This window comes from Rutilus rutilus (assembly GCF_951802725.1).
Source record: "Rutilus rutilus genome assembly, chromosome: 2".
Classification (NCBI taxonomy): Eukaryota; Metazoa; Chordata; class Actinopteri; order Cypriniformes; family Leuciscidae; genus Rutilus; species Rutilus rutilus.
Window position 1 is genome coordinate 38,302,360 of NC_140210.1, and position 20,896 is coordinate 38,323,255.

Here is a 20,896-nt window from a genome sequence, read left to right on the forward strand (position 1 = left end):
GTTGGCTGGACACAGGGATGTTATCTGTATTTGTCTTGAGTGAACATTCTAACATTCGTGCAGCGTAAACTACAGTGAGTTGCTGTGAAGACTAATAGAAAGAGAATTAATGATGAAATCGGTAAGCCCACTTACAGTACTGTTTATCTGTGACCTACTTGCATACCCATATGCTGAGTTCAAGATCCCTACCTGAGATTCCTTAAGGTCCCAAGCACCTGACAGCAGGAAAGACAGATGTGTGTGTGTGTGTGTGTTTTTCCGTCTGCTGTCCAGTGACTTATCCTTGCTGATAGGAACTGTGCCAGTGGTTAGTCAGGATGGATCATTTTGTTTTGTTTCAGATTCATGTTCACACTGGCCTAAATTCATACCCGATATGAACTCAATATATACTCAATATCCCATATATACTCTTAAAGTCATAGAGTCTGAGCCTGAGAGAGATGCGGTGCACCGCAGCAGTGATTCACACACACACCGCAGCGGCTCAAGACTCTCAAAAGCTGCTTACAATAAGCCATCATCTCCTGATGCACATGAAAATGCTCTCCTTTTTCTCTGTTTTCATCTTCTCATCTCCATCAATCCGTTCATTCAACTGCTCTTCCATCCAAACTCACCTCCATCCATTCATACAGCTGCTCTTCTCAAACTCTGATCAAGAGCATGCCATCTTCACTATAACCCACATCTGGATTAAGAATGTGAAGTCAGATTTCTGTGTCTATGATATTGTGTGATGGTTTTTGGATAAATTAGAGTTTTTTCATTTCACTTTTTTCATTTTAAAGTGCCGCTATTATGCTATTTTAGTTTTGTTGGTCTCCTACAATAGATTTACATGCATCCAAGTCAAAAACAGTTTAATTTGATCATAATATACATTTCAGTATCACTTCTTTTCTCACAGTATCTAAACGGTTTGATCAAGGATTCAGAATCGGTTCTTTCTTTGTGGAGACAATAAATCGTACACTTTAATCTATAAAAGTTTGAAGACCAAACAACTCTATTACACACTGCATGAAAGGTAATATCTGAAAAAGCATAATAGGGGCATAATTTTATGACTCTGTGGACTAACTGAATCTCTTTATTCTTCCTCCAGATGAGATTATGCAGCAGGAGAGCAGTCCTCTGTGTGCCGCAGACATCAGCCCAGACCTCAGGAAACAGTTTGCCTTCCTGTCAGGTGAGTCTCCTATGCAATCAGTCCCAGAATGCATTGTGTGCTGACTGTCAGAGATCCTGAAAGCTTTATTAAAATGATCACATGTACAACAAAACACTGATAACGTTAAAAAGAAATAACTGATTTTAAAAGAACCTTTCAAAACAAGAATCTTCTGGGTTTAACATCAAGTAGCGCAAATATGTACATTGAATAAGCAAAATTAGAGGCCTTTTGCCTGAAGCTAGTTGAACAAACTCTTAACTTTCAGTGTAGGTTTAGAGTTGACAAAACCACACATTCAGCCTGGTTTAGATCAGGTTCAGCGGGCTCAAAATGCTCGGTATAAACAGTCTCTGTTCAGAGTTTGAACCGGAGTTAGTGAATAACTCTGAAGCGCATGGACCTAAGAGTGTGTCATGTGCTGCGAACGGCCAATCACACACAGCATGGTGAGTGTCAGTTTAATTCACTTCTTGCTAGAGAGCCATGCAATTCACTTATCTTTTGAAGATGAGATAACGTGAAATATCATGAATTTAATTGCATTCACAAGGCAGGAATAAACACTGCTGCTGCAGCCAAAGCTTGAGACGGCAGCTGAAAGAATATATCAGAATATATCAATGCAAGTGTATCAACTGAATTAAAATAATCATTTCTATAGGTTCACAAAGACCTCAAAAGTATACATGTAAGCTTAATCTGTCTAAAAGCTTGTATTTATATTAATTTAAATGCAAAGTTTAATATTAATTGTCAGTTAATAATTATATCTATTAAATGAATTAAACATAATTAAATGATAGGCAATTTGTCTCTAAAATGTTATGACCATAAACTGCTTTAATTTGGAGCGAGTAGGGATGGGTATCGTTAAGGTTTTAACGGTATTACTACTCTTACCGATACTCCTTATCGATCCGGTACTTTAACGGTATTCTTATCGGTTCTTTTTGTTATATTAAAAAAGGGACAAAATTTATTTAGAACATAATTAATATTGCTTTATATTCTGAAATGTTAAATATATATATAAAGCAATGCTTTAACAAAACAAATAAAACATTGTATGTTATGCAGAAGGGTGCAGGCTTTTGTGTTTTATATACAGAAGACATAGGACACCAAAAACAAAGTACAAACACATGGTCAAACAAAAAAAGTATACAATAAAACAAATATACAAATTATATACCCAGTGCTTTAATTTCAGTAATGTCTACTGACATTACTGTTCAGGAGTAATATGGGCTAAAAAGACATCTAATAAAGTCAGATGTAAAATAACGCTGCATAGTTTATCATAGATAGATTAAAGCTTATACAAGCCAAATTTATTCATTCAAGAGCTGCGACTGATTTTCTCTTTGCCTTTTGATTCACATTAATGGCGCAATCGTCAGCAGGTTTATTAGACTGCTGCCTCTTTAAGACCAAATGCAGATCTAATCCATAGACTGTAAAAAAATCATTATTAAGCATCATATTTTCTCCCAACTATTTACGCCCATTTAAGACATAAACTGTATTTAAGTGAATAAACTGTTTATGTGATTCTCCAAGACGGCCATTTTGACACATTTGTGTGTATATTTGATCGTTTAGATGTGCACACAAAGCCCAAAATATACGTTGCTTGTCTCGTTGCGGTGTGTTTCGGAGCGCGCGCCGCATTTGGAACAGCATCTATTGCATCAATTTTGGTACTTTTAATAGCCTTTTATTATCAAACGCGTCCCACAGTTTAGCAACAGTATAGACTACATTTTACAACAATCACCGATCGTGTAGATTCTGACGTTACGTTTGGGTTTTAGGGAGAAATGGCAGCGCACCGCTGTGAAGGGAAGGAAGTTGCGCTGGAGAGAATGTGGCTTTAGTTTTTAATGGTTATACCTCAAATATCATCTTTTTTTATAATCATTGGAAGCCTAAATCTAAAATAAAATGAGTTTAGTATCAAAGATCTAAAGTGTAACCGTTTGAATGTTCTGCTTCTGTCCTCATCGTCACTCATTACGCAGGGCTGTTGTGTTGTGCGCGCCGTGGCTCCGTGTGAAAGATCGCTCTCTCTCTCACACGCTCTCTCTCTCACACACTCTCTCTCTTTAGCAAAAATGCATCACAGACAAATGGTTCAATATTATTATATATAGAAGTGGCTGGCGAGATTAAATTTGCAAGATAATAATTTCTTAATAGCAATAATAAATAGCACGTGTACTTTCTTAATTTATCCAGTACCGACAGCAGAACCGATAACGTCCGAACTTATCGATCCAGCGGTCTTTCATAATTCAGCACCGGGGCACGTTTAATACTGGGTTTCGGTACCCATCCCTAGGAGCGAGATAGTGGCTTTATTGCGTCAGATAATGTCACTTTGCTCACACCTGATTGGTCCAGTTTTGGTTTGCGATTCTCTAACCCAGAATAAAACCTGCTCCGGAACAAGTTAGTCATGTAGCGCAAGTTACTGAAACTGACTTCGTGCAGCAGACCCCGTATAATAGGCACAAATCTGTGTGCGGATTGGTTTTTGCTTTAAACATGAACCTTAACCTGAGGAAAGAACACAATTTAAGGTGTTTTAGATCACCTTATATTACCATTCAGAAGTGTTTCTTATTCACCCCAAGGCTGCATTTATTTGATCTAAAATACAGTAAAAACTTTTTTTTCCATATGTTTTAAAATGTCATTTTAATTTTAATTTTCCTGTGGTGGCAAAGCTGAATTTTCAGCATCATTACTCCGGTCTTCAGTGTCACATGATCCTTCAGAAATCAATGCTGGCATGAAGTAAATAACTCACTTAAGGGGTTAGTTCAACCAAAAAAATTTAAATTCTGTCATTATTTACTCACACTCGTGTCGTTCCAAACCCATTAGACTTTTGTTCATCTTCAGAAGACAAATGAAGATCTTTTTAATTAAATCTGAGAGCCTTCTGTCCCTCCATTGACAGCTACACAACTACCACTTTGATGCTTGAAAAAGTTCATAAAGACATCATAAAACTAATCCATATGACTCGAGTGGTTTAGTCCAAAATTTTTAAAAGAGACTTGATCACTTTATATGATGAACAGATTGAATTTAGGCTTTTATTCACATATAAACATTCATCAATGCACACATCAGTTAACGGAAGCTCGTTCGAGCACGTTTGAGCTTCTGCAAGAACCAATGAGGTTCATTCTCGTGTTACGCAGCACGTTTGAGCTTCAGCAAAAACCAATGAGATTCATTCTCGTGTTACGCAGCACGTTTGAGCTTCAGCAAGAACCAATGAGGTTCATCTCGTGTTACGCATTGTTTGAGCTTCAGCAAGAACCAATGAGGTTCATCTCGTGTTACGCAGCACGTTTGAGCTTCAGCAAGAACCAATGAGGTTCATTCTCATGTTACGCAGCACGTTTGAGCTTCTGCAAGAACCAATGAGGTTCATCTCGTGTTACGCAGCACGTTTGAGCTTCAGCAAGAACCAATGAGGTTCATTCTCATGTTACGCATTGTTTGAGCTTCAGCAAGAACCAATGAGGTTCATCTCGTGTTACGCAGCACGTTTGAGCTTCAGCAAGAACCAATGAGGTTCATTCTCATGTTACGCAGCACGTTTGAGCTTCTGCAAGAACCAATGAGGATAATCTCGTGTTACGCAGCACGTTTGAGCTTCAGCAAGAACCAATGAGGTTCATTCTCATGTTACGCAGCACGTTTGAGCTTCAGCAAGAACCAATGAGGATAATCTCGTGTTACGCAGCACGTTTGAGCTTCAGCAAGAACCAATGAGGTTAATCTCGTTACGCAGCACGTTTGAGCTTCAGCAAGAACCAATGAGGTTCATTCTCATGTTACGCATTGTTTGAGCTTCAGCAAGAACCAATGAGGTTCATCTCGTGTTACGCAGCACGTTTGAGCTTCAGCAAGAACCAATGAGGTTCATTCTCATGTTACGCAGCACGTTTGAGCTTCAGCAAGAACCAATGAGGTTAATCTCGTGTTACGCAGCACGTTTGAGCTTCAGCAAGAACCAATGAGGTTCATTCTCATGTTACGCAGCACGTTTGAGCTTCTGCAAGAACCAATGAGGATAATCTCGTGTTACGCAGCACGTTTGAGCTTCAGCAAGAACCAATGAGGTTCATTCTCATGTTACGCAGCACGTTTGAGCTTCAGCAAGAACCAATGAGGTTAATCTCGTGTTACGCAGCACGTTTGAGCTTCAGCAAGAACCAATGAGGTTAATCTCGTTACGCAGCACGTTTGAGCTTCAGCAAGAACCAATGAGGTTCATTCTCATGTTACGCATTGTTTGAGCTTCAGCAAGAACCAATGAGGTTCATCTCGTGTTACGCAGCACGTTTGAGCTTCAGCAAGAACCAATGAGGTTCATTCTCATGTTACGCAGCACGTTTGAGCTTCAGCAAGAACCAATGAGGTTAATCTCGTGTTACGCAGCACGTTTGAGCTTCAGCAAGAACCAATGAGGTTAATCTCGTTACGCAGCACGTTTGAGCTTCAGCAAGAACCAATGAGGTTCATTCTCATGTTACGCATTGTTTGAGCTTCAGCAAGAACCAATGAGGTTCATTCTCGTGTTACGCAGCACGTTTGAGCTTCAGCAAGAACCAATGAGGTTCATCTCGTGTTACGCAGCTCGTTTGAGCTTCAGCAAGAACCAATGAGGTTCATTCTCATGTTACGCATTGTTTGAGCTTCAGCAAAAACCAATGAGGTTCATCTCGTGTTACGCAGCACGTTTGAGCTTCAGCAAGAACCAATGAGGTTCATCTCGTGTTACGCAGCTCGTTTGAGCTTCAGCAAGAACCAATGAGGTTCATTCTCATGTTATGCATTGTTTGAGCTTCAGCAAGAACCAATGAGGTTAATCTCGTGTTACGCAGCACGTTTGAGCTTCAGCAAGAACCAATGAGGTTCATTCTCATGTTACGCAGCACGTTTGAGCTTCTGCAAGAACCAATGAGGTTAATCTCGTGTTACGCAGCTCGTTTGAGCTTCAGCAAGAACCAATGAGGTTCATCTCGTGTTACGCAGCTCGTTTGAGCTTCAGCAAGAACCAATGAGGTTCATTCTCATGTTACGCAGCACGTTTGAGCTTCTGCAAGAACCAATGAGGTTAATCTCGTGTTACGCAGCACGTTTGAGCTTCAGCAAGAACCAATGAGGTTAATCTCGTGTTACGCAGCACGTTTGAGCTTCTGCAAGAACCAATGAGGTTAATCTCGTGTTACGCAGCACGTTTGAGCTTCAGCAAGAACCAATGAGGTTCATTCTCATGTTACGCATTGTTTGAGCTTCAGCAAGAACCAATGAGGTTCATCTCGTGTTACGCAGCACGTTTGAGCTTCAGCAAGAACCAATGAGGTTCATCTCGTGTTACGCAGCTCGTTTGAGCTTCAGCAAGAACCAATGAGGTTCATTCTCATGTTATGCATTGTTTGAGCTTCAGCAAGAACCAATGAGGTTAATCTCGTGTTACGCAGCACGTTTGAGCTTCAGCAAGAACCAATGAGGTTCATTCTCATGTTACGCAGCACGTTTGAGCTTCAGCAAGAACCAATGAGGTTAATCTCGTGTTACGCAGCACGTTTGAGCTTCAGCAAGAACCAATGAGGTTCATCTCGTGTTACGCAGCTCGTTTGAGCTTCAGCAAGAACCAATGAGGTTCATTCTCATGTTATGCATTGTTTGAGCTTCAGCAAGAACCAATGAGGTTAATCTCGTGTTACGCAGCACGTTTGAGCTTCAGCAAGAACCAATGAGATTAATTCTCGTGTTACGCAGCATGTTTGAGCTTCAGCAAGAACCAATGAGGTTAATCTCATGTTACGCAGCACGTTTGAGCTTCAGCAAGAACCAATGAGGTTCATTCTCATGTTACGCAGCACGTTTGAGCTTCAGCAAGAACCAATGAGGTTCATTCTCATGTTACGCAGCACGTTTGAGCTTCAGCAAGAACCAATGAGGTTCATTCTCGTGTTACTCAGCACGTTTGAGCTTCTATTTATGTTCGCTGATTAATGTTTATTATGTGATCTTATGAGCTATATTTATAGTGCTTTGACAGTATCCTGAGTATGATGTGTCCGGTTTCACATGTGCCATGCGAGTCAGAAGTGAATACGCAACAGAGATTATTTATAAATGTCTGCTTTCACGGTGTCAACGGCAGATTCATTCAGAACGTGCACAGATTCCACATAAACACGCAGTCACTTAATAACACTCCAGAAACTCTCTCCAGTGTCCGTAAATAACCCAGTTAGGGCCCGGCTCAGGTTGCCCAGGATAACGCCCCTTAATTATTCAGTGTTGCCTTGACGATGCGCTTGACAACACCGTTCTGATGTGCTTTGCGAGGATATTTGAATGACAGTTAGGCTGTGTGTGAGTCCTATAGGAGAGTTTTATGGTGAATAAGAGGATTAGATTGGGATTCAGGTTTTTATATAAAACCCCTCATGCTTTTATTGCATCAAATCTACGAGAGAGTCTCTGAATATTTACAAACCTGACTCTGAACTCATGCATTATACATGCCATGAAACATTTACCACGATAGTGCCAGAAGAGTGAACAACAACCAAGTTGCATCGTTAAAGAAACAAGGATATTCCATGCAAAAGTATTTACAAAAACAAATAGGACTTTCATAATACTAAATGTATTTTTGTAACCTTTTGAGAGAGAGAGAGAGAGAGAGAGAGAGAGAGAGTTAAGTGCATAATGGTTCATTTTTAATGTGTTGTTTATGGTAGTACTGTATTTAAAGACACTGGTTCCTATGATTACCAGACTCAGTTTTCATTGCACCTCTGGCTTCTGTTAACTGGTGGCCTTTTGCCTTAAGAAAGCATTATCAGTTGTGTTGTGCACTGTAAGGGGTGTCCTCCATTTTATACTGTTTGAATTCTTAGTGGAAAGTTTGTTTCCATCTGCCTGAATTCTTAGTGGAAAGTTTGTTTCCATCTAGAGTGCACAACTGATGTGCTCTAGCCAACTCTATATTGCCTATCTTGCAATCTGGAGAGGACTGCTGAGAAATGCTGTACAAATAAAAATTGTTTGTTTTTAGATTGCTCAATCATTTTTACCAACCTCCCCTTAGTGCACTTATATGGAGCATTGATTACTTAGTGACTTGTGAATGCAGCAACGAGTGAGCGATTTTAATGTAGTGTGTGTTTATGTTCCTGTGGTGAACATGTTCCTCTGGTCTCTGCTGGTCTCATGCCTCAGTTCTCCGCCTAGATTTAATGACAGACCTCAACTGCTAGACTCTCCCTCTGTTTATTTCCTTTTTGCTCTTTTCATCTTTTTCTGACCAACTTTTTTCCTCCAGACGGTTGCAGCGGCCCGTGTCTGATATTATCATTATCATATTGTGTGTGTGTGTGTGTGTGTGTGTGTGTGTGTGTGTGTGTGTGTGTGTGTGTGTGTGTGTGTGTGTGTGTGTGTGTGTGTGTGTGTGTGTGTGTGTGTGTGTGTGTGTGTGTGTGTGTGTGATGGAATCACAGGAAACTAAAGTCACCCAGTATGTGAAGTTTTGATTAAATCTTTGTATGGAGTGTTTTATCTTTTTTTTCCTGTTAATGTTGTCCGTGTTCCTTACTACTTGGGTATGTTTTTTGTGTGTGTGTGTGTTCTGATTATTTACTGCATTCTACAGGGTGGGCCATTTATATGGATACACCGTAATAACATGGGAATGGTTGGTGATATTAAAGTCCTGTTTGTGGCACATTAGTATATGTATATATCACCACCCATCTTGAGGAGTTTGCCCCCTCACATATACTAATGTGCCACAAACAGGACTTTAATATCACCAACCATTCCCATGTTATTACGGTGTATCCATATAAATGGCCCACCCTGTACTACATTCTACTCTACTCTGTTATACACTAATTTAATTTACACCATTCTGCTCTATTCTTCTATTTTACATTGCTCTGCTTCTACTATTATTTTTTATTATACTAAATTCTACTCCATTCTACTGTTCTACCCATATATATTCCATTCTACTCTATTCAACTCCAATTGACTGTTTTTCTACATTCTGCTCTATTCTACCTTATACTCCATTCTATTGTAATATACTCCATTTGTCTACTCTAATATACTCCATTCTACTATATTCTACTTTTTCTATTCTACTCCATTATACTATATTCTACTGTTTTATACTCCATTCTACTCTAATATACTCCATTCTACTATATTCTACTCCATTCTGTTGTTCTACTGTTATACCATCTCTATTAAACTCTAATATACTGTTTTTCTACATTCTACTCTATTCTACCTTATTAATCTCCATTTGACTCTAATATACTCCATTCTACTGTTTTATACTCCATTCTACTCTAATATACTCCATTATTCTATAGTCTACTGTTTTATACTTTATACTATATTCTATTCTATTCTATTCTATTCTACCTTATTATTCTCCAATCTCCATTATACTCTAATATACTGCATTCTACTATTTTTGTACTGATTTATTCTCCATTTTGCTAGACATACTACTCTATTTTCCATCTTCATACATTATTCTACTCAATTCTTCTGTTTTATACTCCATTCTACTAAATTCTTCTCTATTCTATTATTTTATACATAATTCTACTCTGTTCTACTTTTATCTTCAATTCTAGTATACTCTAATTTACTAAGTTCTATTTGACCCTTTATGCTCCAGTCTACTCCATTTTCTCTTTTCTTCCCTTTTTTACTCAATTCTACGCAATTTCATTGCAATTTTTTCATTGTTCAACACTGTGTGTATTAGAGGTGGGAATCTTCAGTCATCTCACGATCCGATCCGATTCCGATTCTGGGAGTCACGATCCGATTCCAGAACGATTCTTTATCTACCCCCCCCAGCCCCCCCCCCCCCCCCCATTAATTCATTAGTTTACATAAGTAATTAAGTAGTCTATTTTTTTATAATTACAAATAAAATAAATAAAACATTAAAACAGTTTAAGAATTTTAAACTAATATAACTTCAAACCATATAAATAGTGACAAAGAAACAGAACAAATGACAAAGAAACAGAAGAGTGCTTTCAGTATTTAAGATTATCTGAACATTTTCCATTCAAGAACTGTGAGTGATTTATTTTCATCATACTTTTGTTTTTTACTTTGACATCTTATTAGACTGAGATATCTTAGATATCTATTTAGCTGCATTCACGCTCGGATCTCTTTTTAAATACAAGTAGTAATGTGGTTTGTCCTCACCGTTTAATCCCTTAACTTGCTGTGTTTACGTTCATTTTGCACAAGTATATTAAACCACTTACACGGAGTCGCACAGCCGCATGCGCGAGCAGTCAACACAAACAAAGCGCGCATCAGCATTTGAAACTGAAAGCAGCCTTCTGTTAGTGAGGTTCATATTTTAAATATATAAGTCCACTGCACTCCAAACCACATAAACGATGACTTCGTAGAGCATTTTTAAGGAGAATATCGACGCGCGAGACAGCACACTTCAAGTGTAACATCAAACAGAGCGCGCGCGCGTCTCTCACAGCGCATCCTGTACAATGAAGCCTGTGAATGTCCTTTTAATTCGTTTCAACCTTTCCGAACTTTATTAAATATTATTTTACTGAAGGTACGTGTGTGGGGAATTGTTGGCAAGCAGAAGACGGGTGTTTCTAAAGCAAACTCTGCGTCATCGCACATCTGGTTATAAACTAAGCTCAGAATCGATTCTGAAATTCTCAGAATCGATCCAGAATCGTTGGAGAGAGAATCGCGATGCATCGATGGATCGATTTTTTTCTCCCACCACTAGTGTGTATTACCCCCCACCCCCCCTAGGTTGTGTGTGTTGAGTAAGATTAAACCTTCTTTGTCTTTTTGCATAGCATGTTTTAATATAATGGAATGACCCCCCCCTCTCCCTCTTTCTCTCTCACCTGGTCCAGATGGACTGAAGCACTTTGGTTTTGCTCTACTTATGATTACAAATGCGACAGCAGTGTCCTTTTCACCTTGTGTGTTCACCTGTGTCTCTGTGTGTGACTGTCATAGAGGTGTTAATATGTGTGAGCTCTGCAGTGGATCCATCCTGCTCTATTAATCTCAGAGTGTAGCAGCCAAACACACACACACACACACACACCATCACATGACCTCTGTCACTGCACATAATGCACCAAACATGTCCTTCCTCTTTCCCTTTCTGTCTCTTTCTCCCACACACACACACACACACACACACACACACACACACACACACACACACACACACACACACACACAGAGGGAGACTGACTGACACAATTAAAGCCTCAGTAATGATGTGGATGATGTTTATCATCTGTATTTCAAAGCTCAGTGACCGGAAAAGAGGAGATTTGAAGGTTTTGTCCTCATGGCATTGTGCCCTTGACATTGCCTCATGTCCTTGATGCATCTATGCAGATCGAAAGAGCTGAAGTTAGTCTTCTGTGAATGTACGCAGTCTCTGTCTTCCTCTGTGTGAGCTGCACATGGGAAGATGTGGAAGTGCCCCCTTGTGGGTAGAAGACTTTTTTTTTTTTTTTTTTTTTTATGCATAAGTGTTGATACTTCAAATATCTCAGATCTAAGGTCAATCATGGCTATAAATGAGTTCAGATGATTTCAGGAGGTTAACGCTGCTTCCAAGTCACTGGTTATAGACGATGTCCAATCTGAAGGGTTTCATATATTATAACAGAGTGTGTGTGTATATATATGTATATGTGTATATATGTGTGTGTGTGTGTGTATATATATATATATATATATATATATATATATATATATATATATATATATATATATATATATATATATATATATATATATATATATATATATATAATGTGTAATGTGTATTACAAGGCAAAATGAAACAAAAAGATGTTTAATATTCATGCTGTGTCTTAAACAGAATTGCTAACAGCTGCATTCTCCCAAATCTGCGTTTCCAGGTGGCCGAGGACAAAATGGCAGCCCCATCATTATTTTCCCAGAGTACCCGGCGTTTGGTGAGCTGGAGGAACAGGAGTTTCACAATGTGCTGACGTACCTGACCAGCATTCCCAGGTGAGAAAACAGGAGGTGGAGGGATCAGTCATTTCCAGCACTTACACAAAAATAACAAGGGTTCCTAGATTCACAGGAATTTCTGAAATATCAGGGAATGTGAAAATAAATATTTTTCTTACAACCTATAAAAGTCATTATTTAAGAAGTGCTTATAGATAGTGTAGACTTGCGTGCAAACCAGTGTGATAACCTCAGTCATCATCGAGGGTTTTATTGGAGACATGTGTTTTATGTATTCTAATACTCTAATCTAATTCCAAAAACGTCTACCTGACATCCTGTGATGATCAGCGATTGGAAGTGTCATTGAAGTTCGTTGGTGAAAAAGTGTGGGAGCAATAAATTACCCAGTGAATCCTGTTAGAATTATTAAAACTCTAGAAAACTAGAAACCTATTACAATCTAGAATAAAAAAGTTATCTTAAAAACTAAATTTTATATGTATTTAATTTATGATTTATATTATTTTATTTATTAAAATCACTGGACTGTATATGAGAGACTGGAGGAGAAATATTTTGGTGTTTTGTTTTAGTTCTTGAATTGGACAGAAGGGGGCAAACTAATGCTTTCCCATTGTAACATCATGCTTTTTGCAATTCAATGAATATGTGACAAGACTGTGTGTGTGTGTGTGTGTGTGTGTGTGTGTGTGTGTGTGTGACTGGTGTCTCATTAATATTCATCATGCATATTAAATTAGAATGTGTGATTATGTACATGGTTAACAAGGTGATCTTGATGCCCCTTGTTTTACATATGCATTCTTAGTTTGTGAATAATCTGAATACATGAGATTCTCAGGGAAATACATTTATAGTTATTATTGAAATGCCATCATATCATTAAGTAAACAAGAGGTGTTGAATTAATTAGCACGTGTATATCTTTTATTTTTATATATTAATCCTTGTGAAAGTTCAGTAGTGCATTGGTCTATTTGCTGATGCTGTGAAATCCTCTTTAATTTAACACCCCTTGTTAATATTCTAATGAAAGAGTGATTCGCTCTCTCTGCATCTCTTGTTTCCCCATGATTCCCATGAGAAACATCAGAGAGGGGGGGTGATTGAGTAATTAGATGGATTTCTTCATGCTGAAAATGGCTGATGGGGTTTTAATTTGGTTCTGATTTGGTGAATGCAGCTCATGAAATAAAGGGGTGAATGTCATGAAAACCCTCAAGAATGTGCACTAGTCATATTTCAACACAAAAGAAAGTAATAGGAAATTGTTTTACTTGAAGAAAACCATTGACCAGAAAACCTTTAATTGCATCGTGACATTATTTTCACAACAGTTAAGTACATTTAGCCCCAAAGGATTGTAATGCAATAAAAATAAACAAATTTACCACCTTGAATTAATGCTAATTTAAATAAATTAAAACATCATTATGCTACTGTCTGGACACATAATGCAATCAGGGAAATGTGCTTGAAAATTATGCCACAATGCCAGAAGTCCATTTTATTTTATTTTATTATTTTGTTTTTATTTTATTTTTGTTTTTATTTTATTTTAATTAGTTTTTTGGCGTTTGTTTTCATTTTATTTGATGAAATATAACCAAAACAATTTTTTGATATATAACCAAAACCATTTATTTGTAAAATTCATCCAAAGATTTGTAAGACATTGCCCTGATTTTGCTCTGTGGTTTCTGGCAAAACATCTACAATATTAAATTTTAATATTTTAATTAATTTAACAATTTACAGTCAAGCCCAAATATCTCGCGGTTATATATATTTTTGTGTTAACAATGAAAATGCAAATGCTCTCTATTGAATATATCTTCATCCCATTGTTCACTCAAAGCGTCCAACTATCTAGAATTAAAAAAAATATTACATGTCACTCTTAATACAATGCACTAACAACACAGAACAATAATTAAAAACAGTAATAGACTAAGCACCAGTATGACAATAAATCAAGTGCAATGAAGCACCCGCTGGCTTTAGAACCCCCCAGAAGCCTTTGAATGGAAGGTTATAATTACAGTGATGTTTGTAATCAGATTTCTGATCTTTATTACTGACAGACACTCAAGGTCATTAGTCAATGTCAGTGCAGCTCTACACAGAGACTTTTTCAGCTGATAAAACCCCTACGTCTCTCTCCTTTCCTTCTTAATCTCACCCTCCGCTATGAAAGGAGTGGAGAACAAACGTTCCTGAGAAAAACAGCCAGAGGCTGAGAGGGGGGGACAGGGGAGGTGGGATTGAGAGGAGAGAAAAGGGATGGGAGTGTGAAATTTGGTGGAGAAGGCGGGAGCGGTAACGCGAGCCAGAAGAAGAGACACACAATCTGTATGTCAGTGTAATGGCGGCAGATTTGATACACGAGTATCTGCAGTGCCAGTTTCTATTGGGAGGAGCTTTCATTATCAATCCGCACCTATCTCACACCCACATTCTGCATTCGCAATTCAAGCTAGTCTCTGGGACTCTGTCCATCAGCGTTCTCCTGAGCTCTGATAGGTTGAGAGGGAGCACCTGATGCTGCACGATTGGTCGCTGTAGAGGGGGAGGCAAAGTGTAGCTGTTCTCCCGGTCTGTGCCTACGGTGGCACTCATTCAAATGGAACCATAAACAGAGGGGCTGAAAGCAAAGGTGCACTGAAGGGAAGAAAGAAACCTTCTGACGACATCGAAATCTGCTGAAGGACACTTGGAGTATCAGCATTGGGGGTTGTTTCTGTACATTCAAGCTGCTTTTTTTTTATATCAGGAGTGTGCAATTGGATTTTTCCGCTGCCTCGGTCACTAAAAAGCAGCTTGATTCTGCTGGCGTTCTCCATGGTGATGGACGTAGCAACCAGCTCAGCATCTCTGCGCTACGCTTGCATTCTGGGCTAGTGCATTTCAACGTACGTCTCTGTGTACTAATACGCTTTTGGCTACATTTTGCATTCATCTTGAGTGTGTGGGGGCAAATGCAGATGTGTTCTCATAAATGAAATATGTTTGCAGTATACGGAGTGCTGGTTAATTTGCCAGTCTGATGTGTAAGGATGACTGCAGTGTGTTTGTTAGGTAGTAGAGACCTGTTTAATGATGGCTTTTAAGGCATCTGACATCTTCAGTATGTCAATGTTTATGATTTTTGGAAGTGTGTGTGTGTGTTCGCGCCCTTGCTGCCATGGTGATGGTGTCTTTCTGATTTTCAGTCTCAGCTCGACGGGGGTCGGCTTCATCCTGGTCATTGACCGCCGGCAAGACAGATGGGCATCAGTGAAGGGGACACTGCTGCGGATCGCGGTGAGCCCTCAGTGTGTGTGTGTGTGTGTGTGTGTGTGTGTGTGTGAGAGAGAACAAAAATGGGATGTGCATGTGCTTAAATGTGTTTATTGCGATAGAGAAAATCATACTTTCATATTTAAAGGGATAGTTTACCACCATTTTGTCATTATTTACTCACCCAAACCTGTGTGACTTACTGTTTCCTAAGTGGAACACAAAAACTTAATGTCTCAACATTTAGTTTTTTTCTATACAATGAAAGTCAATGGGGTCCAATATTGTTTTGGTCCCGACTGACTGACAAAAACTGTTCTTCAGAATATTATTTAGTTTTCCACAGAAGATAGACATTAGTCATAAGTTTTGGAAATGACATGAGGGTGAGTAAATAAAAACAGAATTTTCATTTTTGGGTGAACTTTCCCTTTAAGAGAATTCCACACTGCAATTGGTTTCAGTAGTTTTGTCTTGTTTTCCAGTACAAATATCATTAGCAAAGTTACTTAAAGGAATAGTTCACTTCAAAATTAAAATTGTCATCATTTACTCGCCCTCAAGTTATATCAAAGCTGTATGAATTTCTTTCTTCTGCTGAACACAAAAGAAGATATTTTGAAAGTAACCAAACCGTTGATGGACCCCATTGACTTCCATGGAGTTTTTTTGTCATACTATGGAAGTGCCCCACAACTGTTAGGTTACCCATATTCTTCAAAATATCTTCTTTAGTGTTCATCAGAAGAAAGAAACTCATACAGGTTTGGAACAACTTGAGGATGAGTAAAAGATGACAGAATTGTCTTTTTTGGGTGAGCTATCCCTTAAAGTGTAAAGTCACTTAAGTTTGAAAAACAAAATCTGGAAAACAAGACTTGTTAACTTGTTAGTCATTTTGCTTTAAAAGTAATCATTTGTACTTGGGGGAAAAAATACTGAGGAAAAAAATGCAGTGCATGCGTTTCAACACTCCAAGATGAAATCTTTGCGTGTCCATATGGATGAGGAAACTTTTGCGTGTGCATGTGTGTGTTGTTTTTTCCATGCTGTATGAAGAATAGGAGCTGACAGGCAGGTGCCTCAAGGCTGTATGAGTGGATTAGTCAGAATTTCAGAGTTATTCCAAATCGGAGGGCATCTAAACAAGGCCCTCGGTTCTTTTCATAGAAACAGTAAATATTTAATCCACCACAGAGACGTCTAGCGCACCACAGCACCGCATGCTGCAGACGTCCACAAGAGTATAAACACAGCACACTGAAAGCACAAATGATCTCAAGTTATGTTCAATCAACAATCGCAGCTGTTCTTTATTAGCTGGTTTTGAGTGTGGATTGCAGTGATCATCAGCGCTATTATGTTCCTGGTAAACTCTTCAGGCTGTCAACAAGTGTGTGTATGATGGTCAGTAGGGGAGAGGTCAGTGGGCTAATCAGATTAACTGTGTTTAATTGGGTCAGCACTCAAAAAACGCTACTGGAATCAAATAGGTGATCAAGAAAATTTTGCAACTGAAATTTTTTTTCAGTTTTTTGGTCTTGGCTGTTTAGTTGTCTTTGAATTGCAGTGCAGGCAAGGCAGAAATTGTAAAAACAACATTCTATGGCTGTTGTTTTTTTGCTTTTACTGTTATTATTGGCATTATTAATGAACTTTATTGCAGTAGGGCAGGTATAATACAGCAGTGGGAAACGAGTGCTAGTGTTTTGTTAGGATTGCAGGTTGTGATATCAAAGCTGAATTCTCAGCATCATTACTCCAGTCTTCAGTGTCACATGATCCTTCAGAAATCATTCTAATATGATGATTTTCTGCTCAAGAAACATTTCTTATGATCAATGTAGAAAATAGTTTTTCCAGAATTATTTGAAGTTCAAAAGAACAGCATTTATTTGAAAGGAATCTTCAGCAACATTATAAATGTCTTTACTGTCACTTTTGATCAATTTAATGCATCCTTGTTGCATAAAAGTATTAATTATCTTATCTTATAATCTTACTGACCCCAATCTTTTAAACGACAGTGACACTCGAAACTTGGTTTGGTAAACAAGGCCCAGTTTAAAGCAGCACTCAGTAGCTTCGGGATTTCTACGCTGTATTCTCGCCTTTTGCTCGCAGGTTTCTCTCTAGAGCTCCCCCCACAGCTTCGGAATAGATATTTGACAACACTGTTGTAAAAACTCTTTGGTGATTCTCAGACACCAGAGGCTAGTAGATCAACGACATCAAAGCAGATGGGACATTCTTTAAAACGTCTTCTTCATTCGGGTTCGGAGAGCGTGAGGGAGCGCAATAATGACAGCATTTTAACAGATTTCTTTTGGCCGTAAAGCAATTGTTTACATCGCGAGACCTAATATCACACGATACTTCCTGACGTTCCAAAGTTGCAAGTGCGGATTTTCCGCTCACGGGCACCAGGGGGGTGCGAAACGACCACCATTCAACCCGAAATAAGTATTATAACCATTCCAATGACTCCGAAGCTGTTCAGTTAAGGTAAAAAAGTTACTTAGTTCACCTTTAACTGGTAACTTGGGTTGCGGTAGTTGGACAGATTGTTTATTATCCCATGTAATGAATGACTGATTTTATTTGTAAAGATGGGAACTGGTCTAAAGCGACTCAATGAATTATTCACTTATTTCACATGACTCTTTACATTAGTGTCCATTTAATAGTGTGAATGGATAGTGTTACTAAGTGATAGTAATGAGCAACATGCTCTTAATATTTAATTGTGTCATTGAAAAGTCTGCAGATGCTCATTGAAACATGATCACTGTACACTCTTCGGGGAAAAAAAGGTTCTATATAGATCCTATATAGATGATGACTCGCTTAATTTAGTCCTAATTTGTAAGTCGCTTTGGATAAAAGCGTCTGCTAAATGACTAAATGTAAATGTAAAATCCTGACTTAGTTTTAAAGGACCCTTTATGCCCAAAAGGTTAGGAGAAATGTCTTAAACGATTGCATAAAACTTTCATGTTTACCAGGTTATGTTATGTGATCAATTGTTTAATTCATACAATTTAATCAAAATAATAACTGAATTAAAACAAAATTAATTAACTACATCCACAAACTGATCCCGTGATGGGAACCACTAAAAGGGTCTAAATATGAAGCGCCTGACTGAATCCTTAAGGTTCTATATAGAACCTTTTTCTTATAAGAGTGTATGTTGAAGTACTCTAATGTCAGACAGTTATTGTGAGTCAAACTTTTGTCTTTTAACAGGCTTTAATGTATTTGTGACATCGGAATATGAATCTCGTGTTCAGATTGTTATTACTGTGCGGTTGTGTTGATGATAGAGAGGTTTATTTTACACTCCTCCACAAACCCCTTTAGTTTAGAGAAATGATGACACACTCCAGGATTATCTTGTGCCATGAAGAGAGAGGAATTTCTCTCTCTGTTTCATAGCCATAATGCATTTTGCTGCAGTGGTTGATGTCAGAGGTTTGACAGTAATGAAATAACAGGATTATCATTCTTCCTTTGTCTCATGTCCCTCTCTCTTTCTCTTTTTTTAAACTTTCAACCTTCCTGTCAATTGCACTTCAGATCTTCATATTGGTTGCAGGTTTACAGTTTTTAACCCGGTGAGAGGCCTCCTGGGTAAAAATGTTACATCTTACTGTATCAAAATGACAAAAGGGGCATTATGTTCAAAAGTTTGGAGTCAATAAGTTTTTTGTTTTCAGAATATTCAGTAAGGATGCATGAAATTGATCAAAAGTGGCAGTAAAGACATTTATAATGTTACAAAAGATTTTTATCTCAAATAAATGCTGTTCTGTTGAAATTTCTCGTCATCAAATAAGATGACTAAAGTTTCCGCAAAAATTTTAAGCAGAAATTTACTTTTCAATATTAATAATAAAAATAAAAATGTTTCTTGAGCAGCAAATCATAATATAAGAATGATTTCTGAAGGATCATGTGACACTGAAGACTGGAGTAATGATGCTGAAAAGGAATAAATTACATTTTAAAATATATTAAAATAACAAACACTTAATTTAAATTGTAATAATATTTCACAATATCACTGTTTGTACTGTATTTTTGATCACATAAATGCAGCCATGATGAGCATAACAGACTTCTTTCAAAAATATTTTTAAAAATCTTACTGACCCCAAACTATTGAATTTGGTTCAATTGGTAGTTATTTACTTAATTTTGTGTCTAGCTTTAAAGGAATTTTGGTTGCTCCATCAATATAGTCAGTCAATTTTTTAATAATTCTTCATTTGTCACAAAATTTGTGACCTGGAGCTTTTACCCTGCTGTACCAACATACAGTACTCTCTCCCTCCCCTTTTTCCTTTCTTCTCATTCCCTCTCTCTCTCGCTCTCTCTCCTCACACACACAAGCACTTAATCTACTCCTTTCTTTCTCTAACCTCCGTCACAGCACATATGGCTGATTGGTAATGGTTATCAGCAGTGCAGCTGGTGTGGAACGGCCAGAGGAGATTTTCCTACACGTGTCTGGAATCCTAGTAACATTATACATAATAATTCGAAATGAAGCCCATTGTGTGCAATAATGGGACTTCACCAGTCCCATTCTGTGCAATATAGTCCTTATAGGTAATATTTACTCAAATACAAATGATGTTGCTTCATAAATGAACAGATTAAGAACAATAAGACGGTATATATCATGGAAGAAATGTTGACGTTCGGGTTTGCTTGTGCTATGCGTTACATTGGTTAATGATGTTCTTAATGCGTTTCGTTTACGGCCTAATTGCAAGTGTGTTCATCACTTTCTTTATTTCTTTTAACATGGAACAAAATCCCTTGTGCACACTCTCATTAATGTATTTTTTGTTATTAGAATTGGTGCTATTAATCGATTTGCATTTAGATTTGTGCAATTTTGTGCGTTCTACAACATGCACCAATGAACAAAGAAGTCTGGCGGAACTAGTCCCCGTATGGCCCAATCTAATTCACTTTAGGAAATTTTAATGTGTGCTAATGCATGCTAATGTATGATAATTGGGCAGAGATAAACATCTTCCCCAATGTAGCTAAATTGAAATATTGTACTATCCTTGTAATATTTGCAATGGATGACCAATGATCCTCCCCCCACACATTTTTTTTAAATATAAATCCCATATTAACATCTCATGATCATTATTTGTCATAAACTTTCTAAAACTCACATTTTATTTATTTCTTATTAAAATGTAAATTTGATTTTATTTAGTTTTATTAAGGGGTGTATGTACAGCATGCACTGTTGTTTCCACAATGACTGAGACTCTAAACTGACTCAGCCTCCAGGCTAGCTGTGTTTAGAGGTCTTTTATT

General features: G+C 37.9%; 1 protein-coding gene across 7 annotated transcripts in view; it reads left to right on the plus strand.

Annotated features, from left to right (window-relative positions):
- Window positions 1-20,896, plus strand: part of mcf2la (mcf.2 cell line derived transforming sequence-like a) — a 78,086-nt gene that overhangs the window by 31,574 nt on the left and 25,616 nt on the right. For all 7 annotated transcript variants that reach the window (XM_084390007.1, XM_084390002.1, XM_084390008.1 and 4 more), the window contains exons 2-4: window positions 1,112-1,195; window positions 12,190-12,304; window positions 15,484-15,574. In XM_084390007.1, coding sequence (XP_084246133.1) covers window positions 1,112-1,195; window positions 12,190-12,304; window positions 15,484-15,574 — 290 coding nt within the window. The remainder of the gene's footprint in view (window positions 1-1,111; window positions 1,196-12,189; window positions 12,305-15,483; window positions 15,575-20,896) is intronic.